This window comes from Nyctibius grandis, chromosome 6, assembly GCF_013368605.1.
Source record: "Nyctibius grandis isolate bNycGra1 chromosome 6, bNycGra1.pri, whole genome shotgun sequence".
In the NCBI taxonomy this organism is placed as follows: Eukaryota; Metazoa; Chordata; class Aves; order Nyctibiiformes; family Nyctibiidae; genus Nyctibius; species Nyctibius grandis.
The window spans coordinates 59,962,760-59,984,612 of NC_090663.1; the positions used below are offsets into that span (position 1 = coordinate 59,962,760).

A 21,853-nucleotide genomic window follows, 5' to 3' on the forward strand; every position below is an offset into this window, starting at 1 on the left:
TACTCTACAAGAACAGTAATGTTTACGTTTCTTTTGACTATGAATTTGAACAGTAGTTATAATAGACTACAAATAAACTTGTAAAACAAAGACGTTTAGAGAAAGGTGTCTGACTTGTGGCAACTACTAGACAAAGTAATCGAAGTGTAGCTGGCACAAAATTTGATCTCTTGCACTCTGTTTATTTAAAAAGCAAAATGCAAAAACTCTCATTCATTGTTATGTGGCAGTATTACACCATGAATGTTTCACAGTTAATTTTAGACTTCAGTCTAAATTCCCTAAAATGCTCAGTTTGGCTGAAAAAGAGAGAGAAAGCAGTGATTATAATTACATTATCACTGCATCCCCTGGTCCGTGCGACTCCCTGCTTCCAGATGGCTAATTTCTGTCTTGTCCCATATGCTGCCTGCTGCTCACCACCAGGAACACACTGTGCTGTCAGTCCCTTCTCCTGCAGAGGTTCTTGTGAACCTTCTGGAACCGCGCACACATACTGTGCTCAGTACTCTCCCGCATCATGCCTGTGATTAAGTCTGCATGACAGTGGGATGCCTCTGGTTATAGTTTACTGCACGTTGTGCTCTAATTTTATTTCCTGCAAATAAGGGACTGGCATGGCATAAAGATTTTATTGGCTTGAATTTATGCATTATTCATGAATGATTTCATGGCATTTTGTTAAAAGGGAGGTGGTCTTAAATGTCATGACTGCACCCACACAAAAAGTCAAATCGTACCTCTAGTTAACTGCTATTTAAAATCAGCTGAAATTACCAAGATACTGATTAAAAAACCCCAGTTTCTTAGGTTCTTAGCCCCAGTATAACATTTCTTTTCATGAGAAGATGCAAGTGTTTTATTCCTTTCTGGAAGGCAAGGAGAGGAGCATTATAAAGCATTAATGCTTTTCATTTCAGATCTGCAGGTCTATGTAATAGCTTCAACCTGATTCCTTTTGAAGATTTAATAAAAGCTGGGGGAAAGGGGTCTTGTGAGAAACATCCACATATGCTGGCGAGGAATGGAAAATTGATTCAATTTCATTTAGATTAGCGAACAAGATGACACTTTTCATTGGTATAGCTATTCAGGCACTCAGAATGGTGGGAGTGATCTAAGGCATAAATTGAGAGTGCGCTGAGGTTAGGGGAACATGATAAATCCAATTTATGAGATGCTGTTATGATGGTGAGCAAGTATTAGAGGCTATCATGAACAAGGGCAGTTTGTCAGAGGTTTGCTTGCATACTTAAGGTTGTGTTCAGCTTTAAAGGGCTATAATCCTTACACGTCACAGTTCTGTTACTGAGCAGACTCCAAATTTGGCAGAATGATCCCTCCCTGCAGGAGGATTCTCCTTTTTAGAAAACTTTATGGAAAAGTGAACGGTAAAAAGCTTCTACTCCTGTAAGTTTTACTCAAGTAGAATTATTTTATAGACAGTCACTGATGAACTGAACACCATATTCCCTCATCTTATCCGTTAGGTTTACAGACATTACAATTTCCAAATACAATAACCTCCTACTAAATCTACCCCTATATAAGTAACAGAGTGCCTCTGTTAGCTGTGCAAAGTAGGCAGAACAGGCACAGGAGTCAGTGGCTGACACAACCACCAAGCACAGCACCCTAACCATTCATCAGGGTGCAGTTTGAAAGCATCTTCCTTTCTGCTCAAGGGACAAACATGAACTGAACTAAAGATTGTACATTCCCCAAGGAAGCGGGGAGAACACCAGTGTGTATAGTAAGGAAAATGTCAATGTACTTGTAAACTGTTAGGGAAAAACTTAGCAAAGAATTTCCTGGTATTTTTGTCACTGTGCTGAAGTTACAGGCTATGAACCTTAAATATTTCTCAGGAAGCTTTCTTTTTGGCTTGGAGAAGAAGGCATATACAAAGGCACACATACTGAGCTGTAATTAATCTGTATACAGAGGCATACACAAACACTCTGCAAATAACACAGTTTCAGATAGGTTTCTTTTAAAAGTATTTTTATACATTTTTATGTTGCATGTTAAAGGTATAAAAGCTAAAATAGAATTGATTAATTCTTAGTAATGCCAAAAATATCTAGATACATCACATACATTGTATATAGTATCCTGTAAAATGAGTTCAGCGAACTGTAGTGTAGAAATCTGCAGGGAGGCATCCACCTCAATTACAGGCACAATCTAACATCCTTACTAAAAAATAACAAAATAAAACTTCCAGTTTCTGAGGGATGCTGTACTGACTCCAGGCCTCAGAACAGAGCTGGGAATGACCTACTTGGAGCTAGATACTTGAACAAAATGTAGCAGAGTAAGAAAGATTTACTGGTATCTGTCAATGCTAAACTCTAACTGATACCAAAGCTAAAGGCAAGAGCAGGATTTTGATCAACAGAGGTTTACTCCTGGCTTTAGGACAGTCCAGGAGAAAAGAAAGGAAACTCTTCTGGGAATGGGAAAATCAAATGTGAACTATATTACAACTAACTGACTGTGCAGGAGGCATCTATATTAAATAAAATGAAGAAAACCACATTTGAGCTTTTTGGTCCCCCTGGTGAAATGTTTTGGCAAGATATTCAACACAAGCATTGCCAGTCATTACCACGATCCACAGCCGCACACAACTTGGTGTTTCTGGGAAGACCCACAGGATCTGTGGGTGCGTGCTGAGGGTGCTAGCGCAGTGTCCTAAACACTGCTTCCTTGTGACACCTGCCTTCACACAGCAGCCTTTGTGAAGGTAGATGAGAATGAGGCTCCTTTCACTTTGTACCATCCCTCTCAGCACTGCTTTTTCAAGGCTTTTCATTTAAAGTATATTAGTTTTTCTGCATCCATCAGAGGTAAAAAAAGGCCTTAACAAATCTGAGGCCTCCACAGTCAATCCAGCCAGCCACCTCTTGGAAAAATGAGCACTAACTGGCTATATTTTTAGCAAATACCTGGTTTTCTTTGCTGCAGTTATCCAAATGTGGTTGTGAGAAGGACCTGATCATGGCATTTTCTCAGCCAGATGAGTATTAACTTAGGACAAAGCAACAGGAGATCCTGGCTGACCCATGAAACCTGATTGAGGTCTGCTGCTATTGCAGAGTTCCCCAAAAGGAGCTGAGGAAGAAAGGGACAACTCATTGCCACCTTGGCCTTGCCCTGTCAGCAAACCCCACCTGAGAAGAGCTCTCTCCTCTGTCTTACAGTGGCCAGCACCAGAACATGGCCACACCCTCAGTGGCCAAAGAGCTGGCTTTCCCTCCCTTGACATCATGTGTGAAGGCTGAGGTACATAGGTGAAGAAGCAGCCATCCCAATCCCATACAACCCTCTCCCAGTCCTTACAGCCTCCCCACAACCCTCATCCCATTCCTTTTTTCTACCAGCACCAGCAAGACCTGTATTACCACAGTCCGTGATGGACCCAACTGTCTCTTTCAGCATGTAAGTACCACTTGTTTCTTGCTACCACTGGAGCTGACAGTCCCTTGAAGGCACGAAGGATTGCATGAGATGTGAGAAAGAACAGTGACAGGAAAAGGCAAGTTTTCGAACCCAAATGAGGAAGGAGAGGGAATCACCAACCCATGACAGGACTTGTTCACCGTCAGCAGTCTCTTATTCAGAAGCTGCATTCTTTGAGCTGTTGACCTTGTCATTGCATGGCCCAGTTTCAACCATCAAGAAGTTATTACCATTAGTCTCCATTTTCTTCTCTTTATATTCCACCTTATGACTCCACTCTATGCCTGAACAATTCTGGTCCTCTTCCCTGGCCTCACACCCATGCATTTCAAGTAGCTGTTGGCTGCTGACTTCTCAGTGACTCACTGCCTGGCCAGCCTATTCACTGTATGTTCAGCTATTTCATCTCTTAAGGCACCATCAACACATAAAAATATTTTATAAAACTCCACTAGGGCTGCTTTTAAAATAGCAGACATAACTGATACTTGTTTTGGTTTCCTCCAGAAAGGTTACAGACACACTGTGTTTACTCAACAGAAGTGTAAGGGCTGAAAGACCATATTCCTGTAGATGTCTGTCTTACGAAGGTTCACAGGCCTCTGCCTCTTCTCCAACCTCAGCACCTTCCTCATCCTCCTTGCTATTTGTCTGAGCCTTCTGCAAAAGTCTGGGCCCTGCCAAGCCAATAACCAGGGCTCCAATTGGAGCAGTGATCAAGATCGCCAAGAAAGCTACTGTCAGTACATCCATTCCATACTTCTCCAGTTGCTCATCCTGATGACTTCTCGCTGTATCCAGGGCAAGGGAACCTATTGCAGCCTGCAGGAAAGAAAACATTGCTGAGATGGAACAAGTAACCTTTAGCACTGAACAAGGGAAAAAAGGGACTAATATCAGTCAACATTTAACATAAATTTCACATTTTTAGTACATTCAACTCATTTGTTTCTAGGCAGTACATAGAAAAGTAAAGGTTATGTTACACCTACGAGAACAACTTTCACTTGGCTACACTTTGAATTTCCTAAGCTAATGAGTTTATCTGGGCGGTTCCCTCCTGTGACGAACATTGCTTAGCTGCCATTTTATCCATATTTCTGGAGGATGTGTGATTAATGAAATGGGCCAGTATATTGCACATTGCAGCTGTTAAAATGCCACACTTTGAGAATGCATCCTGACAGCAGTCAACTAGTAGCAGCTTCTGAAAATTTCGTTCACAAATCTTGCAATAATCCTTGCCTGTTCTGATTATTAACTTTTGTTTGCAAGTAATCACGCTGTTGAGGTGAAGTCTAAATGACTTAACTATCACTGAAATCAGGGAGCAGGAATGCAGCCAGCCTGAGGCTTCTCTAGCAATATGGCTGTCAGACTACGCCTTACCAAAATGACCCCAAACTGAAAACCCATTCTGAGCCTTTGCTGTGACGGTCCCTGCAGACACTTAGGTGTAAGAGGGAAACGCTTTTACCTTTGTTTTGAGAGTGCTCAGAATCTGTATGTAAAGGCAAAACAATAATCTGCAATAGCCAAGAAATAGTTAAACTTCCTATGATATATCTACAATTTGCTGTCATTATTAAGAGTACAACTCAGGATGCAAGGAAAACACCTTCACACAGAAGGCTCTCCATACACTTTCCAAGCAGACTTAGGGTGGTTTAAAATATGAACTGTCCACATACTACGCTCTGCTGTTACTGAGCCTGATCGTCTCCCTGTTTACTGCTGTGCTAGTTACAAGGAGCTTTGCTAAGGACAATAGATTTAACCTGGAATGAAAGCAATATTGCACCGTTTACCTGGACAGTGGCTTTGGGAATCCATGCCAATGAGATAAATACTTTCTCCTTGAAATTAAACCCAGCAAAACACACCATCACAAACGTTGCTATGATTCGCACAACTAGGGCAATGCCTAACGTAGCAACACAGAGCCCTGCAACAAAGACAAACACTTCTCAGTACTTTTGTGCATAGGTGCCCGAGGGGAATAAGCCTCCTAATTTACAGTAGGGTTGGTTTTTGTTTTTTTGGAGTGCTTTTTGGTCAACCATAGTCTGCTTTGCTTTAGATTTTTTTATAGAGATTATTTGGAAGCCAGTAATGAAAGCTGGATAATTAGTGAATGATCTTACCAACAGTTTCAGGCCTGAGAGACGTAACAGATACTTCTGCTCCAATTAAACCAAAAAGAAAAGGTTGAAAGATATTCCATGCAACTGCGACAATTTTTTCTACTTCCCTCTGCAATGAAAACAAAAATAATCTGTAAATTCACAAAAATATGGCCAAGTAGACACAAAGTTTAATTAATCAAAGGACAAAGTGAAAATGTATCATAAAGATTGCCCAGAATTGCTCCTCCTTCTTTGACCTAATACTAAAATATTCAAAATCACTTGTGCACCTTTTGAAGGTCAGGGTGTGTCTAAATAAATGCTTGCTATCTATCTCAAGAAGAGAAATAAAAATCACTGATGTTTGAACAGTAACAGAGCAGTGCAGACAAGAGGAAAATAAAGCATAGTTGATTTTCAGTATTTAGGAAGACGCAATTTGAGCAGCTTTGCCATGAAGTTTCTGAGCCTTTGGGAACTGCATGATTAAACGGTTTCTTCCATTTTGTCTGAGCGCAGAGTCAGACCCTCAAAAGTTTCAGTCATGACCTAACTCCACTCACGCTGCACTCAGTCAGAGGCCCGTCTCCATGTGAGCAGGAGCAAAGTTAGACTGTTATTTTCAAATGAGCAAGTCTGAAATCCCACACTAGTAAAAATGTGTTGAACTTCCCAGTGCGATGTACGGTATAAGGGCAAAGCCATCTTTTCTCCTTGTGTTTGAACTTTACACCTAACAATTTTCCTACAACTGCTGCCAGGATAAACAGGAATCTTCCACTTATGTGAAAAGGTAGACATAGCATATCTAATGCGCTTCTTTTTTCATTAAGTGGGTTCTACGTAGCAAATGAACCTTCAGGCTGGAGTGTGTGGAAAATATAAGTGCAGTGCTCTGTCAATTAATAATCAATCCAGGGCCTAGACATGTCCCATCCTTGATGTTCTCTCTGGGACTGATCCTGTAACATCTCTTGCTCTTCAGTCAATGGAATGGTAGATGACTGTAATGCAAAAACTTCTGTAACCTTAGAGAGAACGAGGTGGAAATATACAGACTTCTAAACATTTTTCTTTATTTTCCTCATTTCTCCTTGTTATCTCACCCTTTTCTTTGTTGGCAAAAAAAAAAAAAAATCCTCTCTACAGATGTTAGCATTATTTCAGTCTGTTTACTGGCCATTTAACTGTTCCAGCAATAGGTACAACGTTTCTTGTTCTCTGTGGACACTATTTGCCAAGTGACTTCCACCAGGGACAGGAGGAGGCAGTGGCCTTTGAGAAGCTCAGCAAGAAAACCTTGGTAATATATTGAGTATACAGCATGCAGACATCTCTGATTGTATCTGATAAAAAAGAGCTAAGGCATTTGATATCAACATCCTTATGGACAAGAAGCTTCATTCACTGATCAAAAGAGTTTAAACTAAGCATTTATAGGCTGCATATGCTCTTTTAAGGTCCTTCCTTCTGAAATGGTTTGAAAGCTTTTCAATAGAGAGCTTTATCAGTTGTAATGTTCTTAAGTAGTGAAGTCCCAAGATGAGTTTTCTTCTTTTAGAATTGGACAACAATGTAATACTTTAAATAGAAACCATGGTTTCTTTTTCGTTGTTTTAACAAACCTTGAGATCTTACTGAAGTCAGGGTCTAGATGGGGATAATAATGTGGACTCTGCTATATCTGATCCCCTTTCCTTTCTCTTCTCCCCTTCTCCTACTGCATGTCGCAAGGCTACAGCTGTGGAGTGAAAGATGCCCTCAAAACATTAAGTGTAGACAGTACCAAGCAAGAGGCAATGAGACATGCCAAGGTACGGAAATGCAGTGGGGCAGCAGCAGTAAGAAGCAGCAGGCTTAGCAGCTAAGAAAGTGACTAAAAAGCAGTCTTTTGTATGGTTTTTGTATGGCCGTATATCACCATTTATTGTGGGCACCCTGCTCTACAATTTATCCAGAACATACTGTCTGGGATTTGGGAAAGATGAGAGGAGGGTTAATTGTTTTCCATTTCACCCCCAAAACCACAGGGAACAAACCCTCAGGGTATTCAGACCATGTGCACAACTGTATTTTGGACACCTATTTGTAAATCTTACCATAAAGTGACTGTGTAAGGTTACAGACACTCACAGAGCTGGGACATAAAGCTTTGGATTCCTAGTCAAGTGCCTTGACAACTAAATCTCCTTTACATGGCTTAAGATGTCTAAAAAAAAGCTTTTGAGCATTTCTCTGTCAGTATGTTAGGCTCTGTATCGATATATATTCATATACATGGTAACTTTATGTCATGCTAAATGTTAGACTTCCAAAATAAATGTAGAATGTTTTTTTTATATCCATACACGCCCTAAAGCTTCATAAATGCACCATTACCACTCCTGACAGAAATTCAAACTCCTGTCAGGCTGTACATTCAAAGGAGTTTAGGTACTGTATGCTTCTTTATGGAAACATTCACCTTTTCATCAGACCATCCCACACCTGCAACAAAAGCCAAGACTAATGTGCAGAGCCCTCCTGATCCAGGGAAGCCAAAGTAGATGCTGCCAAAAACAGCGAACATGGACAGCCCAAGTACAAAATATGATCTCTTCCATGCCAGAGATTCCTGCAACCAACCAAACAAAAAAATAAATTTCTGTTAGAAATGGAGGAAAAAAAGTTACTTCTGTTAATTTTTAAAACAACAATTTGAAAATAACAGTTGCCACTGACTGTTGTGGAAGAATCGAAGCTTTCAAGTGAGACTTGAACTGCTCAGTTGAACTGAAGGGGTTTTTTGGACATTAATTCTTAAGAAATTTAAATTTTGTAAATTTAATATTTTCTTTCCTCTGCCCATCCAAAATCTTATTGTAAATAGGATTTTTGTATCACAAGGAACATGATGGTCTGTTCTAACAGCCCTGCTTCAGCTCTGTGATAACAGGATTTTCTAGCTGTGCAGTCAAGTACTAGAACAGTTTATCCAAGGAGAGGTGAAATCCCTGCCACTAGGTGCTTTCAAGGACAAGTCAAACAAAAGTTTGCCAAGGACAGTCTAGTTTTATTTGATCCAGTCTCACAGCAGACAGTTATATCTCTGCCATTGCTCCCCACGTCTATTTATCTGTTTAGCTCCTATATCACACTTCTTACGTTATTTAACAAGAAGAAAATTTGGTCCCACTGAGGGCAATAGATGCTTTGCAAATTGACATCAGTAGTCCAGAACATGTCTATTTTCTTCCACAATTTTCTGTTCACTTAATTGCCTCTTTATAGCAAATTCATGTACCACTTTGTATAAGCTTAATTTTTATTGAAAGTAACACATTCTAATTAGCACTAATGATATGCCCAATCACTTAAAGCCTACAATATGTCCGCATTACTCGTTTTTAATCTTATGCCTACTGGAAACATCTTATATAAGTAAATGTGTTGCACATTAATCTAATTGCTGATTATTTTACTGTCTGAAATGGGTATCAGACCCTTTCTCCTTTAAGCGTGGACATTTCCACGACCTTCAAGGAGAGCAAGATGGTGAGTTGGGTTCCAAACTCTGCATCAGGAAGGACTATGAGATCATACATTGTTATTGTTGCAGTAAACAAGTAATCGCCTATAAAACACATCCTCACTTGACAGGCTTTGCAATCTGGAAGCTGTTAGCACTGTACACGGCTTTCCCCAAAACCAGCTTCACATGAAGCTTGGAAATAAATAACTTAAGAACATGATCCGTTAGCAAAGAATCTCTGTTTTATAAAAAAGGGTTTTTTTACTGGGTTTTTACCTGATCGTGGCTTGGGAAATATCGAACAAACATTCCCAGAATACCCCCAGCTGCGATGCCAACAGCAACCTCCAGCACTCCACGGAGCACATTGTACAGAGTAGAACCTATTTGGCAAAAGAAAAACGGGTTCAGTATGCCATACACAGATCCTTCACGCACACACCACACTGTAGACGTAGGAGGGTGATTCCAGGACAGTGTCTAATTTAAATTACTTGAGGGCAAAGGGGCTCAGCAGGGAACCTACGGGCCTGAAAGAACTGGATAGTGCAACTTTCTGTCTCGGAAAGCTCATGCCAAGGAAGTGTGCCAGAGAAAGAGCCACTGTGAGAACATTGCCAAACCCAGGGAAACTTGAAAGCATTATGTTGGGCATGCAGGGACCAGACTTGGCAGCTAATGGAGCAGTCAGGTAAAAATGTTCTCTGGAAGTTTTTGTGACCCACAACTCAGAGCAGACAATGTTACACCAAGACTTGGTCATGCGTAATTTCCCTCTCTATATTCAAGTTCATACATAAACTTTATAAGGAGATGTCATTAAGTTACAAACCAGTCAGTCATAACAGAGAACACATTCTTCAAAATATCACTGTTTGTTCTGGATTTCATCACGTACAGATTAACCAGCATACCAGAAGAGAACGCCATCCCAAGGCAAGTGTTGAAGCCTGTGATAGCCAGAATGTCATCAATGCTGCCAGCTGCCATTAGCAAAGTTGGGACGCCTTTCTGCACCCCATATCCCCCAGCTTGTAAAATCAGCATTGAGGGAACTACCACAGCAGGGGAGACTGCACCTAGAACAAAACTGAAAACACACAGGTTCAGCCTCTCTTAAGAAGAAAGTACCAAACTAAGAAAGTTCAAAATGTTCTGACCCCAATTTTTTTAAAGTATAAATAAACAGACCTTTACATAAGGTATTTTCCTTACCTTTCCCTGCTAATTGCAAGCAGGGATATTTCTATGCAAACTCGCAATGAGCTTTTACTTCCTGCCCAACTCAATAGTATCAAAAGTAAAGGGCTCCACAGACTAAGACTTGAGTCTACACTGCAGGCAGGTTAGGCTCCCTGATATATGCCTTGATTGTCCAATTTAGGAACCCGGTCTAAAGTGCTTATGACTCAGTATCCCCGTTCCTTCTTGTAAAAATCAGTGTGTGTGGCAGAGGAGGAGAAGTTCATCCATCTTGCTCCAGTATATGGGCGTGGACCAAGTCCACCAATTCAGATAGAACTAGATGGAAAAGTTTTCCTCTTCAAGGAGATATATATATATATATATATATATATATCTGGAATATAATATGCCATATCCTTATCCTTGACTTGTGACAGGAAGACTGTCCTACGTGCATCTCTCTATGGGGAGATTCTGAATTCCAGCATGAAGATTCTCCAAGTTGTGGTATCATTTTCTGTTCCTAAAAGCCCCTTGTGTTGTGGTTGAAGACTCAGGGATTGCACCATCCTTCTTCCTTCTTCAAGAGCCCAGATCACAAACACAGAAGAGCAATGATGCAAGTACTCCTCCACAGCCTGGAAATGTGACCTTTAAATTAGCCACAGAGCCAGACATGAATGGTAAGCAAACAACCACAGGGACTAAGCACAGCTTCCTAACTGGCATTAAACTGAGATCTCTACTTGGTGCAGAGAAATAACTGCACTTGGATCCTTTAACTGTATGATGAAAACAGGCACCTTTGTCACATAGGAGAAGAGCAAGTACGTTACCCTAATATAAAGCCCCATTGCCATGGCAAATGCATGAACAAGTAGGAAAGAACAGCAGCTGTGCATGTTTCCGAGAGGCATGGTCCGAAAGACAGCCGTAAACAGACTGCTTTGAGTTTCTTAAGAGCCTGCAATATAAAAGCACATTCAGACATTAGTATCAGTAACCTTAGCTTAACCATGGAGAGGAAATATATTTACAATCTGATATGGTTTCTTAAAAGAATCCCCTCTGAGCTGCAGTACAGGATATGACAGCTTTATATGGCCAAAGCCAGTGACAGACTCGAGCACAACTGGATTTGGATATGACATTCCAAGTGTGGCAGTGAAACCCACTGAATCTGGGTTTGACGAGGTTCCTGCACGTCACAGGAAGGAGTGGCAGAGAAGTCTGTTGGGCTTCTTGCGTAGAGCAAACTAAATGAGAGAGGCTGGACTAGCTGGGATCCATTTGAAAAGTGCACCCTCAACACAGCTGACTTACCCACAGTCACTTGAGGTCATTTGTTCCATCCACAAAAGATTTTGCTATAATCCCACAACTTGCATGAGTACCCCCAAAAAGTTTCCATGAACAAATCATGAAAAGTTGTAGAACTACATAAACTTGGTGCAAGGACCCAAGCATCTCTTTCAGCTGACTCTCACTTGATATCCAGAGCAGATTAAGTTCCTTTTGGCTCAGCAACTTCTATCCAAAAATTTATCTAAGAGTATTTTCTTTTAACATCTGCCTTTAATATTTAGTCACAAACATGACTCTGCTAGGACAGGTCCCAAATTTTGACATGGGAAAAAGAAAAAAAAAAAAAAAAAAAAAAATCAACGAGTTGCACTTTTTATGAGCGCAGTTTATCCCAGCATAATTAGGACTGAGAATCACCAGAGCAACTGACATCTTTGTCTTCACAGCTTTAATTACATGAGGAACAATTGTAACTGCATTGAAGCATTGCTACATACAGAGTCCAAATGACAGTTTCGATTGCCACATGGGAGAAAAATGAGTCAAAGATGAAGTTCCCTTGGCAAAAAAAGTTGTCACAATAGAAATAAAAGCAATCTCACAGAACTGGGCATCCAAGCCATGTGTAACAACACACAGTCCATGTTCATACAAGCTTCAATGTCTTGGAAAAACAGACAGTAATCTAGGAAACCAGGCATTTTTCAAGAATGACAAAACCCTGTTTTCTTAAAATATCTGAAGCATTGGCAACTCTCTAGTTTTCATCTTGGTTAAGAAAAATCGGTTTAGTTGTTCTGAACTACCTATACTTGACCTAAGTGTTATATAAACTTTAAGCAGTCCCTTAAATAGATAGGGGCCAATATAGAATCATAGAATGGTTTGGGTTGGAAGGGACCTTAAAGATCATCTAGTTCCAACCCCCTGCCATGGGCAGGGAAATACGGTACAGCTTTATTTCATCCAACTGATTTTGATCAAGCAAAACCTTGCCTTCATTAATTTATGGAGCATCATGTTTCATGCGTGTGGAGGAAGACTATTTTTTTGTTCACAGGGCGCTATGGGCTTTATTGTGATGTGAAGCACTGTTTTTGTAGTGCAGCAGGACTCATCTTTGCAATTAATATATTTGCATTAAAATGGCAATGAGTCAAAAAAGAAAAAAGTAATTAAGACACACAGATTTGGATTTTTTGATTGGTTGGGGTTTTTTTGATTAGTGTCAACACGAGCAACATTCTTTTTCAAGGATTGGGGATCCCTTTCATTATGTGTTTTAGTTTGTCAGTGTAAACTGACAGGGAGTTTGTCAGAGAGTGTAAACTCTTCCTGACAGACCATGATGGAGCAACATGTCCTCAAGATGTTCTGCTCACAAAAGTCAGCAAATGTCTCTAAGGCAAGGGGGAAAATAGTCATAAAATCAGTTTTTCAGGTATTTTTTGGATTGCTTGCCTACTCTACAAATCCAACTGCCAATATTAACACACATGGGACTATACAATAGAAACTATGCTTTCTGTAATGATCTAATTTGCAGATCATCTAAGACTGAACAGTTCAATATTTTTAATAGAACCAATTATGCTATTTTTTTGAAGGGCTGTTGTATACTTTGCCTCACACAAATGGCTGGTGCCATACCTTTGGATCCAGGCCGAGTCCTGCTCGGGTCAAGATAATTGAAAGAGCAATATTCCTCAGTGCTGCAGACCAGCGTAAGTTTATCTGGACGGTGTCACTAATGAATGGGGTATTTCGGATCAGGAAACCAGCAAGTAGCATCCCTTAAATGAAGGCAAATAAGCTCCTGTCAAATGTTTTGGTTTTATTGCACGAGAAAAGCTTGCATAGCATTCTTAAAAATAGACACCATACTATGTATTTATGAGAGACAAAGAAACAATTCATGTTCTGAATTATTAGCCATGTTTTAACAATGGGGACTGAGGCATGGAAAGAGAGAGACATGCTTAAAGCAATTAAAGCAGCGTAAGAACACATCAGGTCACCAATGAATAAATCCTCAGGATGCTGACACATAGCTTTGGTGCGAGTCAACAGAATTCAGCTTTGTTCCCTAGGTGCAGGTCATACTTACCATAAGCAAAGACACCTCTACATCCTTAAAGATATTTTTCCTTGATAGCTTGTTTTAACATGAAAAGAGGAAGATCGTCTAATGTTGCGCATTTCTTTCAGAAGTTGGAAATTATTAAAAATCCTCTTAGGTGTAAGAAATGCAGGTATCACAGGAACCATAATGCTGAGTTCATTGGGAAATATAATCTAAACCAGCTAATCATGGACTAACTTAGACATTTTAAAATGCTCTGGCAATATAAGTCTTATGCAAAAAGCGGAAGAAAAGGGGGGAAAAAAATCAAGAACTTGGTCTTATCCTCAATTTGAGCTACTTGCAAGATTCAACTTTTTGCAAATATTAGCAAAACTGTCTAATCAGAGACTTCCTGCAAAGCTATCGGAACTGTACTTCTGGAAGGATACAGAAAAGTACAGGAAACATTCACTTTATAGATCTGCAGAGATTCATTGTAGGTCCTGATGATTCAAAGATACATATTTGTGGAATAATTTTATATTAGCCATGTTAAGAAACAGGAAAACAAAAAAGACAAAAAGTAAACAAATACTGTGCTCAGGTTTGTCCCAGCTTGGTGTGAGCCTTGGCTGTGGACTTGATTTGTCCTGGAACACACTAAACTTTTGGACATTGTTCTTCCCATCACCTCCCAGAAAAAACAGTGGCATAGTTAATCTGCAGTACCTCATGACAATTATGGCAGGCTAGCATAATGATCACATGCTCTTGCAATGTTTGCGTGAGGTCCAAGTCACTGGAGCTACCCTGATCTAGAAATCTACTTAACGAGGCAAAAACTCCACCTCAAAGGATATCTTCACTGTTCTGCTCCATGTTGCCTCCTGCAGAAACCTCTCTGCAATGTAAACCTAAAATATGTGACTATTTCAGTAGCAATTTCACACCCTTTTTCCTGAGACAGAGGCTCACTATAAGGTGCTTAAGTGCTCAGCCAGCACATTACACTCAACTGCACCTAGCACAAGTGGATTAAACATGGGTAAGAGTACAAGATTTGTATTCTTAGTGTAAAAAAGAATATTCAAAGACATTGTCTGTCTCTTCTGACTCATAGATTTCTCCCAATTTTCCTCAAAGACTGGGGATCTGAACAATTAACTCTGTCCTAAGCAACTCAACAGACATGTGCTGTCAATGCTTAACTTTCTGTTGTTCAGTATTACCTGTCTGACAAGCAGTTTCGTGCTCAATTCATAACTTTCAGATACAGATGTTATTAAAAAAAAAGGAGAATCCAAATGGTCAGAAACTTTTTTTAAGGGGGGTGTTTACTTAGAAAGGGCAGGCTCCCTGTGTCTTACATTCTGTGTTTGTATTATTGCAGGCATACGTGCTATATGCAAAACTTCCCTCCCTCTCATTTGAATTTTTTCTCGCTCATGAAACTAAGCTGTGCAAGAACGCACATGCCTGGACAGAGCTGTGTATGAAGCTATCTATCTAGCCCTTCTCTAAGCAGTGCTACTGTGTGAGGCACACCACCAGCTACGCAGGTTACAAAATCACATCCGTACGCACTACAGGCAGATATTTGTAGCCCACTTTGCCATGAAGTTTTACTGTCTGTCAACAGCTTTACTCATTTATGCACTAAGCATAGTAAGGGGGCAGCATACAGCTGGTGAGAAGAACCTGGAGCTTGATTTTTCAACTTCGCTGACATCACAGCACTTCATAATATTGTACTGATCTAACCAAAACCGCCTCTAGGAAAGAAGTCTGAAAAGGTTCTGATGATGTCAGAATTAACGTAATTTTCATCTCCCATTTCTGTTTTGCATTTTTATGTAAAATAAAATAAGATCTTGATTATGAAAAACAAGATTATGATTGATTCAAAATAACTCTCTTCAGAAGAATTATTCCTTGCGGTGAATTTATTTTCTCAGGTTTCAGTTACCTTGAGATAAAGGAAGGAGAAGAAAAAAATTGCTTTGCATTACCAGTAGTAGGGAATTCCTGTAGTGTTTTCTTTGGAAAACATTTTCCTTGTGCGAGATACATGTGAAACAGCTCAGCAATAATTTCCTTATGAATTAATTACTCTACTGTAACAGGAGGTCTAGGTTAAGACTCCTGTTTGGTGATATTAAACCCAAATTTTAAGTAACTGTGACAGAGGTGATGGAAGGAGAATAACCTTTGAATCTGTAGGTATACAGTTCTCCGGCCCCCTAAGAATTAAGAGGAGAGCCTTAGTAACATACAGGCAATTTCAGTTGAGCCAGTTCGGGGAATTTTGCACCTTCTTGGAGAGGACCAGATAAAAGTCACTTGGAAAAGCTACAGATTTTGAGCGTGATGCAGTTTGTTTGTTCCCAATCCATATACCTAGCATACAGATACTACTTGACAGTTTAAACAACACAAATATGCAGGAAGAAAAGAAGTAAGGATATCTTACCCAGAAGAGCAGGGAGAGGAGGTAGTGTTCCTATTTTAATGAATACAAAAATTTTACCTCCAATGACAGCAAAGAGATAAAGAAACAGAATTCCAAACAGATTTCCACCCGGGAGACTCTCAGTCCCAGTGATGGACCAAACCACAGCCCAAACCAGGACCACGACTGCAACTGGAACAAAACAAGAAATATTCATATTTAATCATCTCTCAGGGACAACTTTGTTTGCTACTAGATCACATTTGTTTTTCTACTAATGAAAAAGGTACCATGACTTTCAGAAATAAAATCACTTACCTTAAAAATTACTTTAATCATAACAATGTGTTTAATCTTTGATGCTCCCTAAACTGACGTTCTGATTTTATAGAAGCCAAGATATTTTAAAAAATGGTAACGGGAACATCATTAGGGACCAAAAAGTACTGAGTGAGCCTTGGGCCACTGTGGAAAACACTTAACAGGTCCCAAACTTAAAGCAGAGACTTTCACTAACTTATCTTGCACTTCCTTATCTTTCTTCAGCTACTTCAGAACCACAGTAAGAACCTGCTGCTGTACAGCCTGACATATCTTCAAGCTAATGACTGCAGCTCCAGTCTAATTTTTAAAAGAATATAAGTATCATTTTTTGGCTGGATGTGCTTGTGCAATACATTGCTATGCCTGGGAAAAAAAAACGTGAAGAAGGTCATGTCTCTGGACAGCCTGAAGTAGTACAAATACTTCCCCTGATAAAGCAGAGAGGGATAATACACAGTGAAAAAAATTCCTGAAAAATATTATGAGAACATTAAGTGAAAAATATTATAAAATATGTGAAAATATTATGCTCTTTCCAGTTTCCAAATCTGTTCCTACAGTTATCCAACAAGAACAGACATGCATAGATATAAAAGCAAAAGTCTGAAGGACAGGAAAAAATGCGTTGAATAAATCCCTTTTCTCATAATCATAAGAAAATATATTGCATTTTCAGATTGGATTTTTCTTAATCTTCTTTGAGGTGACAGGTGGCAAAGGGCAGACAAGTAGATTTCCAAACATAAAAGCCTAAGAATCACAAGTGAGAGAGAACAGAGGCTGTGGAAGCAGTCAAAGCCACAGGAAGTGTCTTTTGTCAGGAAAAGTCTGAAAGAACTGAAATAGCCAGGCACTCTCTTCTGTGAGCCTCAGTGTAGGGCAAGTCTTAAACAGAACAGGTCAGTTTGCCTTTTAGTTAGGATTCTTGGCTTTGCAAGATAATAAGGGATAATAAGGAACAAAAGAAGGTATCATTGCAAAGTCTCATGTTTGTTGCCTTAATTCAACAAAAAGCAATCCAGTGTCCAAAAATACTATTGTGTTTATAATCATCTTAATGCTCTCACACTAAAACGAACTATCAAAATGAGAATCAGAAGATCCTTCTTCTGATGAAAACAATCTGCAATGCAAAAACTTACCTATCATATTAAACACAGAAGAGAGGATGCAGGAACAAAAACTATACATTCAAATCTTTGTTTCACTTATTTTTTTTTTCCTGCTAAAACATTGAAATGAAAGTGTGATATGTAAAACATAGCTATTTCCCTTCATTATTTTTAAGGACAATGTACAGCTATCATCACATCCAGAGAAATGAGTACTTCATTTGCCATTTCTTGTTTTAAACTCTGTCTTACATACCATTTGTCACTGTTTGGGCCAGTAAGCCCTGAGGAGGACAAGTAAATATTTGCCTCCATGTTCTTGCAGGTGTTGAAGACCCTGCTATCGGTTCCGGAGGTTGCTGGACACAGTGATTCAAGAGAGCAGTTTCTTCTGTTTGTATATTCCCATCAGTACCTTTGGCACCTGCTGTTGGTCCCTCCTGAATGAAAACAATGAGACTCTCAGTAGCGCTGTATACATTTGCAGTAGTGTACAAAACCTGAAATTAGCTGTGATGCACTAGATCCACACTATCTACAGGTGACTGCACTAACTAAACAATCACTGCAGGAATGGTGCAGCTTTGTAGTATATTTGTGATTTTTGGTTATGTGTTTGTTTTTGCATGGCACAAAGAACTGCATATGACAGACCGCGGGTCATTTGCCTTTTCACCTGCAACTGACAGGACTCCTGTCCCAATACAAATAGCGCCTGTTGAGCACCAATATCAGCACATTTGATGAAGAAACAATATTAGCATATTTGATGAAGAAACAATATTAACAGGCCAGATTCAGCTTGTCTTGTATACAAGCTAAATATTTATTAATATTTTCTACAACTTGATAAGGTTCTGCTTCCAGACTGGATTTCACAATACAGTTAACAATTAGCATCATTCCAGTGAGACAGTGTCTTTAATATAACTCCTAAATAACTTCTATTGCAAAGCCTTGAACCAAAATAACAAAACCTACTTATGATTAGGCAAAGATGGAAGAAACAGAACAGCTGGCTAGTGCAAGCATTACTCACATGATCCATTGCTGGAAGGCTCAAGCTGGTAAGTCAAGGTAGAGATAGAGAAATACTACCCTGGGAGTTATTTCCTTGAAGAATGGTTCCTTGAAGCTGTTCTCTTATACTGATTCATCTTCTTATCCATATTCATAGACAAAGCACTTTTTGACCATTTTTGGATATGTGTCTTACTTCAGTTTAGGGTCCTTATTTTTGACAAGTTCATCATCTACCTTCCCTTATGATTATTCACCTTCATGTCAGCTCATTGTCATAGCATGTACATGGAATTCTTGCCTATACTGTGGTTTGGCACTCCTCCAGTAATAGTTCCACATTTCCAGTTATTTTTCTGTCTCATATCTCTCTCTCTGGAGATATATATATCCCTTACTCAGAGTCACAGTTGGAACACAAATCTTGTGAGCTTTCAGCATGGAGTTACTTGCTTATCTACCCTGTGATTCTGTGATCACCAGCTACTTGTGTGTATAAAGATATGGTACTTATCTTCAGTCAATACTATATGTTTACTCTAAAGTGCCTTTTGCATTAAGAATGTTATTCTTTCTTTACTGCAGATCTTTTTTAATGCCATGTAAGTTTCCAAGAACATTGGAAATATGCATATAGAAGTTTAAAACTGTGGGGTTTTTAATTTTTATAAGAAAAGGAAAACATGCATGAACAACTTTCAGCAAGTGGACTAATAGGCACAATTTGAAAGCAAAGAAGCAATCTTAAGTCCACACAATTCTCTTCCATAGCTGGTTGTAAAACGTACGCTGATGCATTTTCCACTTCAATCTGAAATTACAACCACTGATTTCCAGCAATCCAATGTACTACAGACTTTTAAAAAATGAACATTTGTTAATTGTAAGAAATTGCCACTGAGGAGATTTCTCTTTGTATTCCCTTCAGATGTAGGGATTTTAACAGATGTAGGAAGAAAAAGGAGGGTACCCTCTGACTAAAACTGGACTTTGAGATCCTAATTAATTACCTCACTTTGCTCATGCATGGGAATCATGCCATTTCTCTCACACACTGGTAGCTCAGAATCTTTATTGTCATTTACAATATGCTCCTTTACCATTGTGTCAAACCTAAGGAAAGCAATAAAGATAGAAAAGTTAGAGAGAAGCAAATACTACTACTTTCCAGATAGAAGACTTCTCAGTGATGTTGTCTCCTTCCTACAGATCAGGTGAAAAAACCTTCACAGTCCAATTTGGAATTTAATGTTTTTTTGCATGCCTGTGTATGCTGTATGCAAGAACAAGAGAGGAACTAACAGAAGAACAGTATTAAGCTTTTAAAGTCAAGTGCTAAAGAAAATAAACAAATTGAGTTTTAGAATCACGGTGATCTGTGCTAACCTGTTATATAAAACAGCCATGCTTTTAAGGAGGAAATATCTATCTATCTATCTACCTATTTGTGCCTCCTATCAGCACAACATAAAGGTTATTTGCTGTCAACACCACTTACCAGGACCATTAGTTCTGCAATTAGTCACAGGCCCTGTGTGCATGGCAGCGCAAGCAACCATTTCATAAAACTAAGAACAACAGCTATGGTTCTAAAGCATACACACAAGGGGACACTTTTTCCCTAACTTAAACCTGACCAGATCCAGCTTGATTTTCAGGGGAATTTTCAATAACATGGTTCTGTTGGATGTCACTATTCACAAACACATTGACTGAATATCCAAGAAACAGAAGATGCCTGGTTGAATAACTGTGCACAACTTGCACTCTATATTCAGGTGAGGTTGATAAAACATAGATCTTTTTTACTGCTAATATCCCATGGAGATACTTCTCAGAGTGGGAAATAAGGTCCAAGTTGTTTGTGGGTAATTGTCATTGTATTTACTCCTGTCTAACTGGTCCACTTCTTGTCCCATAAATGCTAACAAGAGATAAGGCAGTGTACTGCTGCATATGGCAAATTTTCTTGTGCAAATATTTACTGTTGTTTCACAAGTCTGAGCCAGCAAGAGTCACACACACATATCCGAAGACAAGGCTTGCTAGTCATCTTCTCTGTTACAGCAAAGGTGTGCACATGTTCTCCACCAACTACATTTCAGTGCTAACAGCATTTTCTTGAAATCTTTTACATTGCTCTCGCCACATAAAACACCACTCGAGTTAAGCCAGAACTTTTAAGCCAAGGAACTGCTTCCTTGCTGAATTGCTGGAAGTGAGTCAGAGAACTGATTCTCACAATTGTCAAGCCTTCAATTTATAATATGTTCGATATTTTGGGAACGATTGATGCCATGAACAAAGACGGGGCTATTGTAACAGCTGGGTGGTTTTGTTTGAGCTGTTCTGATACAAAACTGGCTTGAGACATGGCCAAGGCATAGAGGAAGAATACAGAGCTATAGGCAAACACTTTTAATGTGTTCTAAGGTAATAGTTTTGCTTTCTTTCCTTTTTAAATTTAAAGTGTTAATTTACCCAAATTCCAGTACTTTTCTATATTTTTAATTACTACTCGTTGAACCAAATAGTTGTGGTCTCAAAGTTTTTGAATGAAATAAGTGATACTTTTGGGTTTTTTTCATAGGATCGTTCACCCTTTCATTGGTGCTGGGAATCCACAAATGCCAGTGTACTAACTGGAATAGAAAGTATCAGCAACCTACCAGTGCCTCCCACCTTCCCTTCACTGATCACTTCCCCAGAGTCTATGTACTTAATTTTGTGATTCTCAAAGGGGTGCATGTGGGTAAGGGATGGAAGGATATTGCTCTCCATCCAGCTCGGTGTGGGCAACATCCCAGTTCTTGGGGTCATGTAGCTGTTGACATGAAATACATTAATACTTCCGAGAAACCCAAGTCCACCTCACAACAGCTTCAGCTCCTGAAGGCATTGATCACAGTAGTGTATAGGAAAGAAAAGATTGACTAAGCAAGGAGATTGGATGTTCTGCTTAGCAGCAATGGTTTCAAGGTGTGAATGAGGAGGCTGATGGTGGATGTGCTGTTCTTACCTTTTTTGTGACAGGTCTTCACCCTGTTAGGTTCTTGATACTGCTACTTTTAAGCAAAGGCCAGTTGGATTAATGAGACCAAAGTGAGTAGTTAGTTAGTTTACTCATATCAGGGTGGGTTTTTGGGGGGGTTCATGGTATTTGTTTGGGGTTTTTTTGTGGGTTTGTTTTGTTTTTTTAAACTTCATCCCCTGTACAAACAAAATCAGTGATTGAGAAATCATGGAGCAGAATTCATACCACAGGGTTAAGGCCTGTACCATGGAAACCAG

General features: G+C 39.4%; 1 protein-coding gene across 6 annotated transcripts in view; it reads right to left on the reverse strand.

Moving 5' to 3' along the window:
• The window catches only part of LOC137665260 (sodium/hydrogen exchanger 9B2-like), a 31,417-nt gene that overhangs the window by 8,999 nt on the left and 565 nt on the right, over positions 1–21,853 (reverse strand). For 4 of the 6 annotated variants that reach the window (XR_011048470.1, XM_068404127.1, XM_068404129.1 and 1 more), the window contains exons 2-12: positions 19,573–19,675; positions 17,799–17,982; positions 16,128–16,298; positions 13,243–13,385; positions 11,124–11,251; positions 10,017–10,192; positions 9,379–9,485; positions 8,056–8,205; positions 5,610–5,718; positions 5,274–5,410; positions 4,226–4,287 (exon numbers count right to left, since the gene is read on the reverse strand). Coding sequence is in view for 4 of the 6 variants with exons in the window: in XM_068404127.1 (XP_068260228.1) it covers positions 4,226–4,287; positions 5,274–5,410; positions 5,610–5,718; positions 8,056–8,205; positions 9,379–9,485; positions 10,017–10,192; positions 11,124–11,251; positions 13,243–13,385; positions 16,128–16,298; positions 17,799–17,982; positions 19,573–19,665 (1,460 nt within the window). In the remaining 2 variants the exon portion in view is untranslated. Of the gene's footprint in view, positions 1–3,403; positions 4,288–5,273; positions 5,411–5,609; positions 5,719–8,055; positions 8,206–9,378; positions 9,486–10,016; positions 10,193–11,123; positions 11,252–13,242; positions 13,386–16,127; positions 16,299–17,798; positions 17,983–19,572; positions 19,676–21,853 lie in introns of those variants that run through there. The other 2 variants (XR_011048469.1, XM_068404128.1) reach the window with 2 other exon arrangements.